We start from the raw sequence: 18,805 nt of genomic DNA on the forward strand, positions 1-18,805 counted from the left end.
GGTGCCACCAGACACAGACACAGACACAGACACAGACACCACATCGCTTACATCGTTTACATCGTTTACTTTCACTGGCGATACCAGAACCGCTTAGAAGCGCACTGCTGCTCCACCGTGATTGCAGCAGCAGCAGCAGCAGCAGCAGCAGCGGCAGCAGCGGGCGAGTGATAGTAAAAGTGATAGTCGTTTTCAATTGGAGATTATTATGGCTTAAATATTTTACGACTTATATAACCACACACTCATGCAGCAGTCAGAGAGTCAGAGAGAGAGAGACGTCAAAGCAATTAAGCCACGCTACCAAAACAGCTACAAATGCAGGCACTTTTCTAATTAATTTCGAAATGAAGAGAAAAAAAAAAATCTCAATAAAATTTCATTTTCATTGACAGCCGCTTTTCAACTGCATCGCTGATGCTGCGGCCGTGGCTGCTGCGGCTGCTGCTGCATGATGTAGTGTGTGGATGCAACAGCAACAACAACAACAACAACAACAACCTGGTGGTACACTTAATTGACAAGTGTGAAACTTTCGATTTCTGTACACCCATTGACATACAAAACGAGAGCCAGAGATTGGGGGTCGGTCTGAGGCAGAGTCAGAGCCCAAGCCAGAGCCCGGGCTAGAGCCAGGCCTAATGATGCCGCCTGCTGCTATGATTTGTTGTGTCTAAATGTCACAATTCTCCAAAGTGATCGGGCGGCACCCAGGAGGGGTGTTGCGGGGTGTTTGGTAGGTGTGCCTCCGCCATCTACCTATATCTCACAGCTCCGATGGCTTTGCCTGATAATTATTGATATGCCGGGCTCTGGTCGGGTGCGTCTCGCGTGCTGACTTGACAAAAAGGCTGCTGCTGGTGGTGCCACTGCTGTGCGCAATGCCATCAAATGATTAACTAACGGATCAGTGTGTGTGTGTGTGTGTGTGTGTGTGTGGTGTGGGGCTGTTTGGTGGGGGGGGGGCTCTAGTCTGGTTGGAACGTGCGAAATGGGTGAAATTTTGTCGGCTGCCTGGCGTGTCTGAGTGCCGGGTCCATGCGATTTTACACCACAGAAATTATGTTTCAATTATGCCAGAGAAAATGAAAGTTGCTGCAGATCAATTGAATGTCTTAATTGCTGGCCGCCATGTGATGTGGATAATCCAGAGGATTAAGACAAGATCTTGCAGAGATTTAATCAGACAGGTCTCATCATCATCTCATCTCTCAGAACTGTAGAGATAAAAAGTTCTAAAAGGATCCCTCGTTCCCAGAACAGACAGACAGACAGCCGCCCGTCGTTTTGGCATTTCAGCATGTTTTTTTGGCAAACCTATAATTAAAAATCAATTTGGCCCAGAGGGTTCCTATTATGCAAGCCAAAAACAAAACAAAAAACATGATCATAATACTTGGCCACGTTCGCTGTCTGAGTCTTTTGTTTTGCAGTTTGTCAAAGGTTCAGGCAGCCCAGGCTCTGCCGCCGCCAGACATCAACGTGAGCCGCACATATCAAGCATAATATCTTAAGTTGGGTCTATGCTGGGTTCAGGCCATGTCAGGCATGAATTCGCTGTTCCAGCCAGAGGAGGAGGAGGAGGAGACGGAGACGGAGACGGAGACGCGCTCGGCTCGAGTGGCTGCCACAGAAACCCATTAATGAGCAGCACACAGGCTGCCTGGCATTTGACAGATTTTTTAATTAAGGCATACAAATTGCGATTCTTCACGCTTTTTTTTTGGCCCCACGAAAACTATAACTGGTAAATATTATTATCGCTACCACTTGGCGGTGAGGCGTGAGAGCTGCGCCCGAGGACTTCGTCGGCATTCCTCAGACACCATTCCAGCACCACCACCACTCCTCTGGCCGTTCCTGCTCCTCCGATAACCGTGGTAATCACTGAAAATACCAAACCTTATCAGATATCGGCTATCTGGCAGCTGCTGCTGGTTGCTGGCTGTAGGCTGTAGGCTGGTGGCTGGTGGCTGCTCCCGCACAATAAATGAACACCAGGGAGAGAAGGAAAGAAATTTGCATAGGCAGGCGCCTGCCAAAAGCTAATGAATTTTTTCTGCCCGCTGCCCGCTTACATAATTATCAACGCTATGGCATTATTATGGCCTGGCCTGGCCAGGTTCGGACTTGGGCCAAGTCCAAGTCCAGTGGCAGTCCTGCTTTTGCTCCTTTCACTTTTGCGGCGATCGCCTGCCTGCCTGCCTGCCTGCCTGCTGACTGCTGCCTAATTATTCCTGCCCGGCCGTGTCCATTGTGTCCACTGTGATTTCGCACATAATTAAACTGCGCAAAATTTACATTAAATTAATAGTTTTATTGTTTCGTCCGCGCCAGAGCCTGCCTGGCTTCAAGCCATGCGGAAACGCTGCCCTACCAAAAATGGTCAGCCAAAGCCCCCGCCACGACAAAAAAAAAAAAACAAAAGAAGAGAAGAGGAGAAAAGTCGAGCCATTGACACCGTAGCTGCTGTAGGAAAAGCACTAAATAAGAAAAAAAAAAAACCTGGCACACGCAAGATTAATGCGGCACAATATTATTGAGGAATTTATGCAAAAGTTAATGGGAGTTTGGATTGGTACAAGCGCCGATCATTTCACTTTCATGTCTAATCCGATGCTTTCGAATGGGACATGTCCAAGAAGATAGATAGATTCTGAACAGATAGATGACCACGAATGATCTCTTAAAAGCCTTAACCCATCAGTGCGGAACGTGCACTTTAGAATGGATCTTGACCATATATTTGCTGATGGGTTCTGAGACCCGTAAAGGGAAGATAATGCTTATGGAAATTTGAATTTTAATTTATATATGCATATCCCTAAAATTATGGAAGACTTGTATAATTTATTAACTGATTTCGGGGAGATTATACTAGAATAGATATTTACACATGTGAATGTTCTATCTTTTAGACATAAGATGGCCCCTTCGAACCTAGATATTAGATGATTGAGCGTATCTAGCTAGGAGAAAAGTGACGGATCGCAGACAAATATATCCTTAAGAAACTTTAACAGCCATGAAGCCACAAAAGAAATACCATTTCTTTCATTTTCAGTTGTATGTTAAATTCTTTATGGTTGGATCTACTCGTATACCAACAAATATCTGATTGGGAATAATCACCGAAGAGTAGGGCTTACATTTTGTTGGATGATGTCTGCGGGCGTGGATTGCCGTGGGTTAATTTTGGCAAGTCCCCTTTAATAGACCTGACCCATTTGCCATAATATCAAAAAGAAATGCCAAATGGCAAACCCCAATACAGGTTTTAGGTTCGAGGTTTGGCTAAGTGTGCATCCAATTAAGGAATCGGCAGAACCAGGTGCTAAGAGGTCGAAAGGTAGCCCGACTAACGGAGTTGTTTCAGTTTACACGCGACCGCTGGTCCGATCAGTTATCGAAATGGATTGTAGGCCAACTGGAAGTGTCATTGGGATCGCCGTCTTTGCCTGGCTGTGGCTGCTCGCGGCGGGCCGGGGACAGCCACAGAGTCTGACATTGGGCGGCTACCAACAGTACCAACAGACGGCTACGCTGGGCGGCTACTTCCTGGACAATGGCACCCACTATCTGCTGTACGAAAGGCCGAGGGTGACGCGGCCGAGCTTCCTGCCGCTCTCTTATTTTGGCAACATCTCTAGCAACCCGGGCGTTAATGCCCTGGAGACCCTGGACTATCTGCCCACCAGAATTGTGAATGGCAAGAGGATCAAGTGCTCGAGGGCGCCCTACCAGTGCGCCATCAGTTACCAGAAATACTTCATCTGCGGCTGTGTGATCCTGAATCGTTCTTGGATTCTCACCGCCCACCACTGCATCGTGGGCGCGGCCGGGAATTACCAGGTGCGGGCAGGGACCACACAGCAGAGACGCGGCGGCCAGTTGCGCAATGTCAAGAAGATCGTCGCTCATGCCGGCTACAGCGACTACACCATGAGGAACGATTTGGCGATGATGAAGCTCAGCAAACCGCTCAAGTACAACCGCTGTCTTAAGCCAGTGCGCTTGCCATCGCGGAAAATCAAGCGCTTTCCTCGCTGCTACCTGGTCAGCGGCTGGGGTTTGACCTCGGCCAATGCCCAGAATGTCCAGCGGTACCTGCGGGGCGTGCGCGTCTGCAAGGTGAGGCGTGGCAAGTGCCAAAAGAAGTACAAGGGCACCGGCGTCAAGATCTACAAGGATATGATCTGTGCTGCGAGACCGGGTAAGGACAGCTGCTCTGGTGACTCTGGTGGTCCACTGGTCCACGGGAACATCCTCTATGGCGTCGTATCCTTCGGCATTGGATGCGCCAACCGCAAGTATCCGGGCGTCTATGTGAATGTGAAGCGATATGTGCCCTGGATAAAGAAAGTCATGCGAAAGTATTAGCCAATCTCCTTCTAGTATATATGTATATTTAAATCTCATGTCTCGGCGTTTGGGGTTCTCCCGAACAGCTCGATCGATTTTAATGATCTTTCTTTGTATATTAAGTAGGTATGAGAATAGTATTTTTTCAGTTTCCTAATACCACACACCATTTTTGTAATCAGGATTTTGGTACTTGTGTATGAACAATATCCAAATATCCCACACAAAATGTAAACAAAATAAAGTATACTTTTACCTAGTTTTGGGTGTGAAAAGTATTGTCAAATTTGGCACCGAGGCACCGTGAACTTTGCCAGCAAGACGGAAGGGCACCGTCGAGCAAATAATGCAACAAACCTGCGAAATAGTAGAGCAGAAAGAAAAGACGCACGAATCCAACAAGAAAAGCAACAGAAATGTGCGTGTGAGCATGTCGCAATTGCGTGAATCACACGAGATGAACGAAATCAACAAAGACAATTGGACCGGAGACACCCACAGAGAAAATGACCGACAACGCTAAAAAGGACATCGTGCATTTACATTTGCTTCGTTCCTTCGTCTATTCTGATCATCCGAAAGTACTGATTGGTGCTATGGCCAAAGAATTTCCCTTTTTTCTTGCGCTCAAATTCCAACATGAATCAGATGGCATCTGTAACGCATTACAAAAATATCTACCTGATATAGAAACTCGACCAGAATTACAATAGTAAAGGAATCTTCAAGGTTATTCAACTTTCTGCTTGTGAAAGATCCAAGCTGAGAGTTTAATCAATGCCAATTTTAGGGAATAGTATTAAAATTAAAGATATTAATATTCAGAGCTTGGCCAAGGTAAGATCACCGCTAAAGAAAGGCATTCGCAAATGTTCACAGAAGTTATTTTAAGCGGTATGCGTGTATCCAGTTCCATATGCGGTAATATCTATGAATACAAAGAAATAGTATAATCCAACATGTAAGACAGCTGCTCGTACCTACCTGCCTTAAGAAATAGTCGACGACCCTATCAATATTCATATGCCAACTACAGTGGGTCACCAGCAGCGGTGTCTTGCTGGGTTCATTAGCATTTTATGGCACAGAGTTCACACCCAGAGGTCAAGAATTCGGCATCCAGTTCTAATTTGGTATTGGCGGTTCATGGTTCATTTGTTTTTGTACGGATGATGTTGAATCCGCACGCATTGGCGATTAATCTCCTGCTGCTGCTCTGTGGCCAGAGAACATGGGCCACATCCCTCAAGGACCGGATTGTGGGTGGAGTAGAGATCCCCATTCAGATGACACCCTGGCTGGCCTCTCTCTCTGTCCAGGGCAACCATAGCTGTGGCTCGGCATTGATCACGCCGCGGTGGCTCGTGACAGCGGCCCACTGTGTCCCCTATCCGGAGAGGTACTCTGTACGTGCCGGATCCTCGTCCGTTCGAGAGGGTGGCCAGCAACGAGCTGTGGTTAGGATCCTCGTGCATCCAGGCTTCAATTCGCGCACACTGGTTCATGACATCGCCCTCCTTCAGACCCGTGAGCCCTTCAAACTGGGGGGCAATGTGCAATTGATAAAACTCCCCCTGCCCGCCCTCAGTGCTCTGCCCAAGACCCTGCTGGTCGCCGGCTGGGGAACAGTCCACGCGAAAGCGAACGCCACGGAGACCAGGCTGCGGGGGACCCTAGTGCAGACCATCGACCAGCGTCGATGCCGACGCCTCTATGGAGTATGGAGACGCCCTATCACAGATAACATGCTCTGCGCGGCAGCAGCTGGAAGGGATCACTGCTATGGCGACTCGGGCTCTCCCCTGGTACATCAGGGCAGCAGCTACGGCATTGTGTCCTTCGCCTACGGCTGCGCGGATCCACGTTTCCCCGGGGTCTACACCAGATTGGCCAACTATGTGTCCTGGATATTCGGTGTGCTAAAAAGTGAAGCCAATTAAATGAGAAACGCCATTGATAATAAAGAATCTTTTAGATATCCTCGGATTATCTGATTTACTAATGCCATTAATGTTTTAGAGCCATCTTCCTCTCGTTCGGAAGGAAGAAAGTGATCTGCTTCGTGTGATGGATGCTGCTCTTCCTGCTAGGATGTTATACAATATGCAAGCGTAAGCGTTTTCCCATCCTCATGCATCTGAGGAGACGCCGCACTCTCCCCTTCGTTCGTGCCCCGCCAGAGAGCGATAAACTTATATTCCAGCAGGCAGTTGCCAGTCGACGGCAAATTTGTGTAAATTATGTATTTGTGCATTTTGATTTCATTTAAACGAAGTTTCCTGATGGCCCCCAGCGCATGTCAAATATCAAAAACCGAAACGCGACTCTGGCAGCCACTTGCGCAACACATATCCAGCAATCCATATCCATATCCCCACATTCACATCCACATCCCATCCCCATTGCCGAGGTACCATCCCATCCCCGAACCGATCCGATCCGATCCCAGCTGGCTGGCCAAAATATCACTGCCATATGCCATATGCGGTGGGCGTGCTCCGTTAATGCTGCACTCTGGCGGCCCCCCGAAATTAACATAATCGTGCTGCTGTGCTGTGCCGCTCTGACTGTGCCTGTAGCCTGTAGCCCGTCGTCGCATTTGGCGCCCCAACAAAGTGTTGAATGCTGGCGCTGCCTGTCAAGTGGAGGCTCCCAGGCATTGGCACACTCATGTGGCAGACCCCAGATCGGGCTTCAGCTTGAGCCATGCTCCTCCTGGGATCGTTGTGCAATGGGAGCATCAAATGTGGTCTGGTTTGACTTTTACAGGGATTTTCTCTTTATAGTTAAAATAGATTTTAATAATAATATGAAAATACGCTTAAAAATTTGCATTTAGCAAGTGTATAGTATGGTTTATATATATATATATATATATACTATATATATAGTATGTGTGTGTTTGTTGTGGTTGTTGTTTGTGGTTGTATATAGGGTATCAGCGTTGCAATCTCAAGCATTATTTCACATCACCATCATCTAGTTACGGGTTACGGGTTCTCTTTATAAGTATGTATATTTCGTTATCATTAAGTTACGCTTACACAATTCATTACGTATTCTAGCCTAAATGTATACCATTTTTTGTTTCGTTTTTAGTTCCACACTCCTCTTACTCGATCCGCTTTTACAATATTGAGAGAGACTCTCTCTCTCTCTCTCCCTCTCTCTTTCTTTCTCTTTCTCTTTGTATATGTGTTAGGGGTTCATTCGTTCTTTCATTTTTGTAAATTTCAAACTAGTTTCTATATGTGTAAAAAAATGGTTTCAACAGCAAAACTCGTGCACTGTGTTCGGTTCGGGGGTGGACCAAAAGCGAATACATATATATGCACAAACGAATCGACTGCCTTTCAAAAATATCAGTAAAAATGTATGTTTCAAAATCGAACTCACGCGCACGCACAATAAAAAGTGTTACAAAAATGAGACATTAACATTTCACAATTACAATTACAATTACAAGCACACATTAATTGGTTTATCCTCTGTTTTTAACATTCTCTTTGACCAATGCAAAATTTAAAGCTATATAACAATTTGTTTCTCATTTAGTTTTCATTTTTGCATCTCTCGTTTGGACTCTCGTTACCGATGATCTGCACTCTCTGGCGGCTGCATTTTCTTTTGGTGTGTGTTTGCCGCCACTCCACAAAAGCTGCAACAACTCGTAACAGTGGGTCTGTGTGTGAGTGTGGGTGTGTGTGTGTATGTGTGAGGGGTGTATCGACTAAGGGGCTCGACTCCCCCCGTCAACAGCAGCCACGCCACTCAACTTTCTATTACGATTAGAATGTGTGAAGAGTAGTAAAATAATTTCATTGCCTGTTGAGTAGCGTGTGTGTGTGTGAGCGGGGGGAGGGGCGACGGGGGCTCTCCCTATGCTGCTATCTTACAACAAGGTTTACATGGTTTCAGTTATTGCAAATGTGTTTTCTAAACTCAAGTTCTGTGGTTGAATGTCGGCTTCCGATCGCAGGATTCCAGTGTGTTCAGAGACAGAGTGGCGGCTGGCCTTGCCTGGTCTGGTGTGGTGTGGTGGCTGTCAATGCTCTCTCTCTCTCTCTCTCTTTCTCTTCCACTCTGTTGTACATCACATATTTTACAGTTTAATAATACTTTCTTACACATAATTTATTAATTAGTTCATATTTCTTTTTGCAGTTGGTAGAGCTAAATTGCTGTGGTTTGCTGTCGTTACTCTGGTTGTTTGTTGGCGGCCATTGCACCAGCACCGCGCACACCAGCCTAAGCCGCAAGCAGTCGATTATCTGGTTCTTGTGTTCACTTGTTCTAGTGGTTGAGTCCTCCTGTCTGCTGTCACCTCTTGAATCCTGCTCCTGAATCCTTGTTCCTTATGACAAAAAGGGATTTGTTGCTCCTGCTTCCGGTTTGATCCAAGGCATGTTGTTGTTTTGCTGTAAGATTCATTCCCGAATTAGTAAATCTCTTGAATTTCCCAATCAATTTCAGCTTTAAGTAAGATTAAGGTGAAAGCAAACTACATTCAGAGTCAATCAGATCAACTATGTTAATAGTTACTTAGGGATTAGTAGTTATTAAGGTATAGAAGAGACTACGAACTAGTGATCGATTAGAGGCAGAGAGCATGCACATTCAGAAAAACATTTTACCCATTTGCATTTATTGCATTTTGTATGTGTTTTATTTAAGCGTCCAAGCCTCCATGGTTGGCTACAATTAGAAAATATTATGGATCAACGGATGCGATGGCATACCATCTGCTGGTTAAGAGATGTGGTTACGTGTTGGAAGGATGGAAGCAGCAAAGCAAACCGATTTATAGTCATTATATGTACATATGTATATCCAGAAGTTTACTGCGCAGAACAGAAGGTATTTCAGGTGCCTTAATCGTAATTACCAAGCGATAAACCATAGGCACCGCATCCATCTGTTCTACATTCTTATTTCTAAAGATATTCGAACGAAGCATTGGATATACAGATATGTACATATTTTTGTATATTAATAGCAGCGGTCGGTAGGAGTTCACGGGGATTCTCTTGGGCAGAATTCGCTGGTGCAGTTGGCAGCAAGAGCGTGCCCGCCCCTGATCCGATTTACAGCATTTAGCACATTCTGAACATTCTCTGCACATCGGTTTCCTTCACTGCCTTCTCCAGTAAAGCAATTCTGTAGCAACAATTTGTTAGAGAGATCTCATACTTGCAAGTCAAAGAAAATTCAAATAAAAGTAAGAATAACTAAGGATAACAAACAGAACATAACTAAAGCAAGCAAAATAGGAACAACAAAGACGAATAAACGGCAACTTCTGGCAGCGGGTAGGAGGAGCAACAGCAGCACAACTTCATCGCTGAGGATAGGCATCGTATCAGAGATACACACACTCACTTCCAGGTTGCAGGGAACCGTAGCCGTGGACATGCCATAGTTGCGTACATCTTCAGATACAGCCGCAAAGGTCATGGGTGCAATTTTGATACCCGGCGTTTCGGCCAGCGAGTCGGATAGGGCGCTGCTATAGCTGGACGCATAGGTGGAGTACAGCCCCGTAGTGCCGTAGATGTTGTTGTTGTTGCTGTTGTACATATCGGATCTATATCTTGGATCAGCCTCGTGGGCTGTGGGACTATTGAAATAGGGACGCTGTGGCGCCTCGCTGAACAGATCCATATTGCGTATGCTGTCGATGCCAGGACTGGGATTGCTGAGGCTCTTGCTGCTGTACGGATAGGTGTACATCTGTTCCGTGTTCGGCTGTGGATGCGGATGGGAATGCGGTGGTGGGGCAGAGGATATGACGGGATTACTAAACGCTTGCTGCTTGCTGATGTACGGATAAGTGTAGATCTGTTCCGTAATCTGCTGTGGATGCGGATTCGGATGCGGATGGGTTGGTGTGGCCGAGGGAATGACGGGATTACTAAACGCTTTCAATAGCTGAAATTCCTCCATGCCTGAGGCATAGACAGGGGCCGATGGCATCCCCAAATTAAGACTAGTCGGACGCACGGGTGGTGGTAGCTTCAGCTGCGGTTTAAGGGACATTTGCATGCAACGGTTGCTCGAAAATAGAATGACACGAAGGCAAACCAAAGACAAAAGTGGAAACAAAATGCACAAAAGTAAAATGAAGGATACAAGAATTGTGGTTTTGGTTTTTGTTTTGTTTTTTTTTGGAAAGTAAACCGAGAAAGTACCGAGAAATCATGAGAGAGAAAGAGAAAAAACCTCAAAAAATAAGTACAAGTACGAAGAAGATTCCCCTAACAGGCCGCTCCACTCACCTGCGACTGACTGACGCCTCCACCCATGACTGGCGCCCAGGGATCCTGGTTCATGCTGACTGCAAAGGGAGCCTGCTGTTTCAGCTGGTTGATGGACGGCACCTGAAATACAGCAGGCCACAAAAAGGCATTTAAATAACAATCGAATCAAAAAAAATCCCTAGCTCCACTCACGGCTGGCTGCTGTTGCTGGAATAGATTCGTTTTGGGTGGCATCACGTTGTCGCTGAATGGATTGTAGGCTGGGGCATTGCCCGATTGCGTTTGTGGCGCTATCGGTTTGATCAGATTGTCCAGATTAACCAGCGCCGAGTTCTCGCCGAGGAACGAGTGCGGATCCTTGAGCGGTTTCTTTGCGGTGGCCCCTGTCGATGGATGGACAGAGCTCGTACTGCTGATGGCAGCTCCGTTGCCGTAGTTCAAAGAAAGCGGATCCATGTCGTCGAGCAGAGAAGCTACAAGAGATCGCTAAAGGTTACAGCAAAGCCAAAGATCTAGGAATATCAAGGATTGTCCGCTTACCATTATTGTTATTGTTGGAGGCATTCGAATGGCTTTGATCGGCGCTCTTGTTGCGGTTGGTTATCAAATCGAATTCATCAAACTCGGGGGATTGTTTCTGGAATAGGGAAAATATAATTGATTTAGGATTAATCATTCTGGGTATCATTCTTGAGCCTACCTTAATAGCGCCCGTTCCTGCTCCAAGTGCCTTCCAGGGATCATCCAGCGCTGGCTGCACCGGTGCTTCCAGTGTCCAGGGATCCGCTGGTGCGATGGCTGCTGCACCCGCTGGTTCTGCCAGCCAAGGATCCGCAGAGGCGCTGCCATTGTTGCCGGCGTGGCTGTTCGCTGGGGGCGCCGCTGCCAAGGCACTGCCAGCAGTGGTTCTCGTCATCAGAGCTTCGAATGGACCTCCGCCTGCAGGCGTGGCCCCGCGACCATTTTGATTGGCATTCCCATTGGTTTGTAGCCAACCCTCATTCGAGGAGCCGGAGGCCACGGAAGGTGATTGTGTGCGCAGACCCCACGCATCACCGCTGGCGGTGGCTCCCATTCCCAAGGGACCTCCCATGGCCGAAGTCATGGGCACACCGGCGCCCATGATGGTGCGCGGTGCGGCCGAGGGGTGCCAGGGGTCCACTTGCGGCGAGGAGGTGCCCGACCAGGGGTCTGACAGCTGACTGGGAGCACGGGCGGCGCCGGGCGTGGCCCAGGGATCGACGACGGCCGCAGGAGCGCCGCCAGCAGCGCCCAGCGGCGGATTCGAAATGCTTGTGGCGCCCAGCGAAATGTCCAGCAAGTCCAGCAGATGGCTCTGGGGCTCTTCCTTCTTGGGTCTGGTGATTGGTTGGCCGCTGAAAAAAGGTTGGTTCGATTTTGCGAGGGTTTGTGCTTGTCATTCTCTTCGACTCACTTGAAGTCCTGCTCGCTCTGGCTGAGGGCCAGCTGCAGGCGGACATCGTCGCTCCGTCGCTTGGCCTCCTCCTGCTCGGCCTCTTCGCGCGACATGGCCATGGCCAGCTGCAGTTGCAGTTCTTCCTCTCCAGCGGTCTGTGGCCTGACCATTTCCAGTTCCGATTGTGATTTGGGCGGCTCCTCCTGCCAGCCCGGCGGCATGTCACGCTGCGAGGGCCCATCAATGTAGCCGTCGCTGCCAAAGCCGCTGGGATGCAGGGCAAAGCGCTCCTTGGCCTTTAGCGCCTTCACCCGCTCGTTCTTGAGCCGCTCGTCGTCCTTGAGGAGATTCACCAGCTGCTTGGCCTTTTCGCGCACATGGGTGCCCTGGTCCTTGCCCTCCTCAAAGTAGACGAACTCGCGCAGCGTCTGGATGGCATAGATGTTCTCCTTGCACTGCTGCGCCACCTTCTCGGTGCCCGTCTTGATGAGGTACTCGAGCAGGATGAGCGCCTTGTAGACGTGCCGCCAGTTCTTGCCGTGATCGTTGAGACGCTTCCAGATCATTTGCATGATCTCCGAGAAGGCCACCACGTTGTAGGTGAGGTCCGCTATCTCGCCCATGATGGCGGCCGAAGGACCCCACGGATCATTCGAGGTGGCCTCACGCACTTTGACCTGCACAAGAGAGAAGAATCGATTTCTAGGATTTCTAGGATCTCCAAGATCTACGGATGATTACTCACCTGGGCATCGGAATAGTTGTGCGCTAGGTTCTTGATGTTTCTGCGTAGACCGGCAACATTGACCTGCATATCGTCCTTTTGCTTTCTCACTGTGTGACGAGAAGAATGTTGGGGTGTTTAAGTATGGCATTATAATAAAGGCAGGTATAAGCTCCTGTAATGAGGGTCCAGGGTTCGAATGGAGGATTGGGATTGGGATTGGGGTTGGGGTTGGGGTTAGGGCTGTGTCTTTGTTACTCTGTTCAGAGGGTTAGGTTTTTTGTCTAGTTTGATACTTTTTTTGTATGTTTTCGATTCATTTTGGATTTACGTTACTGGAATTTTGTTTATGTTTTGTCGTTTTCTGAAGTATATTCCATGGCTAGGTTGTGTGGCATGTGGCATGTGGATCAGTACAAAAGCAAAACAAAAACAAAAAACACAAGAAAGTTCAATGTGTGGATGGATGGATGGATGGATGGATGGATGGATGGGTGGATGGGTGTATGTAGCGTTGGCAGTGGGGTGGGGGGGACCTTCTTTTCTGACTCTGGATGTGACAGATATTTTTCTTGAACCTATGAAGTACTACATATATGGTTTATGTTTACTGTTTTTTTTTCTTTGGTTTATGCGGTGTACGAGATAGAGAGAGAGAGAGATATATATATATATATAATTGGTATATGAAAATGGGAATTAACATTGAGACTTACTTTTCGTTTCGTTTTATTTTTGCTACACACACACAAGAAACTTTTGTGACTGTTTTTTGATTGTGTTCAAAGGCTAGAGGTTTTCTTTGCTTTTATTATTTTTCGTTTCGTGTTTTGTCTCTATGTTTATTGCTGTTTAAGTGCTCCAAAGCAAGCTAAGTATGAGATACAAGATAAATACAATCAAAATACATGGTATAAAAGTACAGATACAGTATACAGAGTACATATAGTTATATATATGTGTATATAGTTAGATGACGGCCAAGATCTCCAACTGGCAAATCTCAGAACACAAAAAATGGTGCACAAACAGCAAACAAATGAGTGGAAAGCAAAAACACGCACACACTTTGAAATAATGTATTTTTTTTTTTTTTTTTTGTGAAAATCGTAAGTCGGAAAAAAGCCGCCGCCGCCGCAAGTCCGCACCGCACGCGTGCACTGCCTTGGGAGATCCAGAAACCTGCCCAAGGGCCCAGACCCAGAAAAATAATTCAATTTGCGGGCAAACAAAATGTGCAACAGAAAGGAATAACAGCACACCAATACCACGAAAAGTTGAAACAAGCAAAGAGTACGTGTACCCAACCGAGCGCCAAAAGCAGACGGTGCAGATGCTCTTCCTTCCCCACAGAATGGCTAAGGAATGTTCAACGTTTACGAATGTGAATGGATATACATACATACATAATAAGTGTTTCAACAAATACTATAATATAAGAAATGGGATCTTTAGATATAAAATGTAAAAATGTATGTCGCTGTATGCTAATCGCTGAGATCCCCTCCATCGATTGCCTTCCACTGCAGACAGTTCCATTTAGCTAACGGACCGCACCACCAGCGGGGCCTTTCTGCTTGAACTTAACCCATGACAGACCGCGAGACCCAAACAAGAAGCCGCAAAAATGCAAAATAACCAATGGGGGGGGGGGGGGGGGGGAGGGAGAAGAGGGAGACCGACCGGCAGCCCCATGTCTGGAAGGGGAATATGCAAATCTTTCCAAGACAAGCCCGAGCCCAAGTTATGCATTAAGCAACAACAACAACAACAACAACGACAACATCTGGCTAGAAAACAGCGTGAAATTATAGCAAATGAATTGATTTTTCTCCCCCACTTTGTTTTTGGCCCGAGGTGCAGATCTATTTTTAAATGCAAAAAAAAAAAAAAATGCACCCAAGATAATCAAATTGTTATCGATTGAATGGGAGACAAGAAAACAGCAGCGAAAGTTCTGCGAGAGAAAGAGAGTTAGGGGTCCCCAACCTCACAGACGCCCCCATATATCACATTGAGAGCAAGCGTGCCGCAAATTGGACCTGATTACTGATAAGATAGGGGCTGTATAGTGCACACACATAAATTGTATGTATGTAGGTTGATGCAGGAGGGCTAGACACATTAAATAACCTTGCAGATCGATCGACGCCACAGAAGTTTGATGGCAGCTCAAGTCAAGCTTCGTGGGATTATCTTTAAACACTTGCAGCTTTCTTCTTTGCAGCTACATATGTAACCTCTTGAGATTGTAATACAATCTAGGGGGTTTTGTTTGATGAACAAATAACTTAAAACTTTCAGGCAGTCCGACAGCTGAGGAATTCGTTTTTATATAAAACAGGTGAATCATACAATGCTTCTGGAAAATGGTTATAGCAGTATAGTATGTTACCTACTAAAATCGGATAAGAATAGTTATCAAAATACCCAGTTGTCGATTGATTGCACACAACAAAAAAAAAAAACAATTAGTTATCAGTTGAGGCAATTGAGGTAAGTCGAAAAGCAAATTAACATGTACATGTGTAATGTGAAACTCTACGATCAGACGTCTGATCAAAGTCCCTTATTAAATCGAGAAAATGATCAGGTAGACATGAATGAAAATTAGCCAGTGATCAGCCATCTTAGGACAGTTTTTATGGCTAGTTGAACCTGGTTTTTCGATTCAAAGCTAGTTGCACCTGATCTTCAGATTTATAGCTAGGCTGTTGGCCACAATAACCGGTTGTTTCAACTTATTTATTGCCTAATTTTACTACAGTTATTTACAGTTTGAAAACGTATGGTATATTAACCCGTTAATGGCTAGGAATTCGTGTGTGATTTCTTCTCTTCGTTTTTGTTGGATTTCCTCTCAGGTATTTACTCTCTTCTTTTTGTTGTTTTTGTTTGTTTTCAAGAAACGCACTTGACACATATTGTGGAGAGCCGACGCGTCGGCAGAATAAACGAGACAAAAATCCACCAAGAACTCAATCGCAACTGTAACTCCCAGATAAAACCCGTTTTTCCAAGACTCCAAGTAAGAGAGTGAGAGGGAGAGGGAGAGAATGAAAGAGATGAGATTCATTGACCGCTTTGCTGCCATAGTAAAGATCAGATGCGGGGGAGAGCAATGGATAACTGTGTTGGTTTGTTTGTTTGTTTGTTTTCATTCCGCCTGCCTGTCGTCTGCCGCAGAAGAAGGCGAAATAATTCAATTAAATGTCGCGCAGTAAGAGAGAAAGAGAGAGAAAGCCACTAGGCAAATGAAGTGCAAGAGCCAAGAGAGTGAGGGTGTGGGGTGGCGCGGGGTTGCTTGCTTGAACTTGAACAAATTAAATGCCAGACCAGACCAGACCAGACAGAGCCAAAGAGAGAGAGACAGAAGAAAAGAGCACATGTGTGAGAGGACCAAAGTCTCTGTGTCTCTGCCAGTGTCCGTGTGTCTGTGTCTGTGGCTGATTTGAAAGGCAGCAGACAGAGGGAGGTAGAAGCTTTCTTTGTGTTTTTGCACTTGACATTCGGCAAACGGCGACTTTTTATTGCCAAAAATAATACCATATACATTTTCATACATATTTATATGTTTGTGTGGATATACATACATACATATGCATAAACACCGAACGAGTTGCGGATTTACTTTGTTCCAGGGGCAAAACAGAGCCTTTACGGACTCGACCCCAGGAACGGAGCCGGTTCAACGAACGTAACACGCAAAAAGCTTAACCGCTAAGGCGCACTCGGGGGAACCGCCGAAATACACAAGCACTGGAGATCGGCGGCAGCCACGACGTTGCCCGATTGTTATGCGTACTGCAACTGGTGGGGGCTCTCAGTATTTTTCTAAATTGAATAGCAATTATTGAAGGTACGTACATACGTAGATATGTATGTACACTCGAGCAAAATATTCCACATATTCACGAGGCTGTTTTCGCGGCATCGTTGTCAGACGTTTAGCATGTGTTAGCGAAGTGGGGATCACCATTAACCTGCTCTCCTCTCTGCTATCCATGCAAACATAATATAACTGCAAGGTTATTCTCTCTCTCACTTTATCCGATGTACATATCCGATATATAAAGTCAGAATCAGAATGGACGGATCGTCCATTAACACCCATTAATTACATAATTGGCTACTTGATGAAGAAGCAAGAGAGATTTTGGGAATAGTGGAAAATATTTGTATTTCCATACAGGTGCGAACAGATGAGCCGCAGAATTTAATTCGCAACATAATCAAACTAAAAACATTTGAATAACATTCTGATTATCTCCTTAAACATAATATATCTCCCACTATCTCCCTCTTTTTTGATAAGATTCTCTGAAAAAAAAATGTTTGCATTTGGTCTACGATAATCTGCATGACAGACAGGTGCATATAGGGTTAAAATCTTCTTGCACAAAGGTCATTGCTCGCCTGATGTGTCCCACTGTGCGCAACTTGAGCTGCTGCTCTCCGATCAGTGGCAGCGACGCTTAGCCGGGGCTTGGGGCTTATCCCCCCTGAAAAACACACTCCCCTTGTTGCATCTGTTGTGCATGCGGGCGTAAAATATGTGTGCTTGGATGTGTGTGTGTGTGTGAGTGATGGGTGATTCTGTTGCCGTTGCCTCTGCCTCTGCACTGTTGGTGTGAGTGTGATAACGAGTCAGAAATGCGATTAGATTTCATTTGTGGCACACACTCACACACACCCGTACTGTTGGACGGGGTACAGTGGGCACACAAACACATACAACCACACACAAAACTTGCGGAAAATGTGCGAAACTTCATTCATTACTCATGCCCAGGGCCCCCTGACCTGCCTCCGCAGCATAAACCAGTTTTACCTTTCGACCTGGAGCTACCGTGGTATTGAAGGAGGGGGTGGGGGCGGCTGATGACTAACGCAGCAACGCCGACTTATCAGAACCAAAAAAAGATTTCAGGGAAACTCTTATCAATAAAAGCACGCTAATGCGAGAGCTTTTCTGCAACACAAACAACAGAAACGCGGAATGTTAGAAGGACGTCACAGTTATGGGGCCAGCCTTTAACGGCGCTGGGGGGGTAGATCGTTTTCAGATCAATGTAAAGCGAGTCCCAAGCGGAAATTCAACCGAAGAGAAAACCACTGCGCTCTGCCCACGACCGACTGAGCCGCCCCCTCTCTCTGCTCACCTGCTCCACTGCTGCAATGACTCTGCTCTCTTGTTGTTGTTGTTTTTGTTGCTGCTTCGCTGCTGCAGTCAGTCCGTGTCGGTATGGAGCTCTCTCTCTGTGCGTACGTCTATGAGTGTGTGTCTGTGTATGTGTGTGTGTGTGACGTCGACGACGACGACGGCGGCGACTACTCCTCCCCTTTTATCTAGTTTTTTTTATATTTTACGACTTTCTTTTCAAATGCGCTCGCTGCCAGCAAACGGATAGAGTCACAAGACGGTGACGGGCAACGGCGACTGCGACGGGACGACGAAAACAACGACGTCAGCAGAAGTAACGCGCACGAAAACGAGACGACGCAGATCCTCCGGAAGAAGGCGGAAATCGGTGAACAATAGAACGATATTTACACTTTGCACTTTGCACAAGACAAAAAATGGAGCAGCGGAATAGCTATGATTCGACAGGGTGTCTGTCTTGTTTACGTCCGTGGCAAAAATTTGTGAGAATGCAATACAGTGTGACCACGGATTCATCGATAAAGTATACGGTCTGACTCTTAGAAATATACCGAAATATGCCGTCTAATTTTCAAAATATACCGACGAAATATTTGTATTAAATCTCTATCATATTCCTCGTTTTTATATTCGGTTGAATATCGCTAGATAGCTAGGACCTTCAGCCTTAAACTAATTACTTTTTCCGATTGATGAATCATTTTCCTAAAAGATTGACCAATTTTAAGGACCCATTTTTTCTGATAGTGTCTAAAATAAGGTTTAACAAAAAAGGTCAACAACAATTTCCACATATTAACTATTTTTACATTTTATCTAAAAGCCACCTCTAAGCTAACTACACACTTGCTACATATTAACTACATTTGTGTGTAATTATC

At 46.1% G+C, this 18,805-nt stretch overlaps 3 protein-coding genes across 11 annotated transcripts; 2 read left to right on the plus strand and 1 right to left on the minus strand.

Annotated features, from left to right (window-relative positions):
• Positions 1–3,411: 3,411 nt before the first annotated feature.
• LOC108165279 (trypsin beta-like) lies at positions 3,412–4,392 on the plus strand. Its single transcript, XM_017301314.2, has one exon. It carries the CDS (start codon positions 3,412–3,414, stop codon positions 4,378–4,380), a length of 969 nt encoding a protein of 322 aa, XP_017156803.1. The 3' UTR covers positions 4,381–4,392.
• A 1,142-nt stretch (positions 4,393–5,534) lies between these two features.
• Positions 5,535–6,302, plus strand: LOC108165563 (trypsin). The gene has a single exon (XM_017301637.2). It carries the CDS (start codon positions 5,535–5,537, stop codon positions 6,300–6,302), a length of 768 nt encoding a protein of 255 aa, XP_017157126.2.
• A 1,057-nt stretch (positions 6,303–7,359) lies between these two features.
• LOC108152449 (epsin-1) lies at positions 7,360–18,420 on the minus strand. 9 transcript variants are annotated; one of them, XM_033386739.1, is made up of 11 exons: positions 17,923–18,419; positions 13,477–13,631; positions 12,782–12,870; positions 12,055–12,713; positions 11,320–11,995; positions 11,160–11,256; positions 10,812–11,092; positions 10,638–10,739; positions 9,742–10,107; positions 8,997–9,057; positions 8,688–8,780 (listed from the first exon to the last, which is right to left on the minus strand). In XM_033386739.1, coding segments are annotated over exons 2-10 (2,301 nt in total). In that variant the 5' UTR covers positions 13,478–13,631; positions 17,923–18,419; the 3' UTR covers positions 8,688–8,780; positions 8,997–9,027. The 9 variants fall into 9 exon arrangements, with proteins under 9 accessions (XP_017137293.1, XP_017137292.1, XP_033242629.1 ...); XM_017281804.2 differs by lacking the exon at positions 8,997–9,057 and having other exon boundaries at positions 7,360–8,780; positions 9,742–10,380; positions 18,315–18,420; XM_017281803.2 differs by lacking the exon at positions 8,997–9,057 and having other exon boundaries at positions 7,360–8,780; positions 9,742–10,380; positions 17,923–18,420.
• Positions 18,421–18,805: the final 385 nt, after the last annotated feature.

Source organism: Drosophila miranda, chromosome XR (assembly GCF_003369915.1).
Source record: "Drosophila miranda strain MSH22 chromosome XR, D.miranda_PacBio2.1, whole genome shotgun sequence".
In the NCBI taxonomy this organism is placed as follows: Eukaryota; Metazoa; Arthropoda; class Insecta; order Diptera; family Drosophilidae; genus Drosophila; species Drosophila miranda.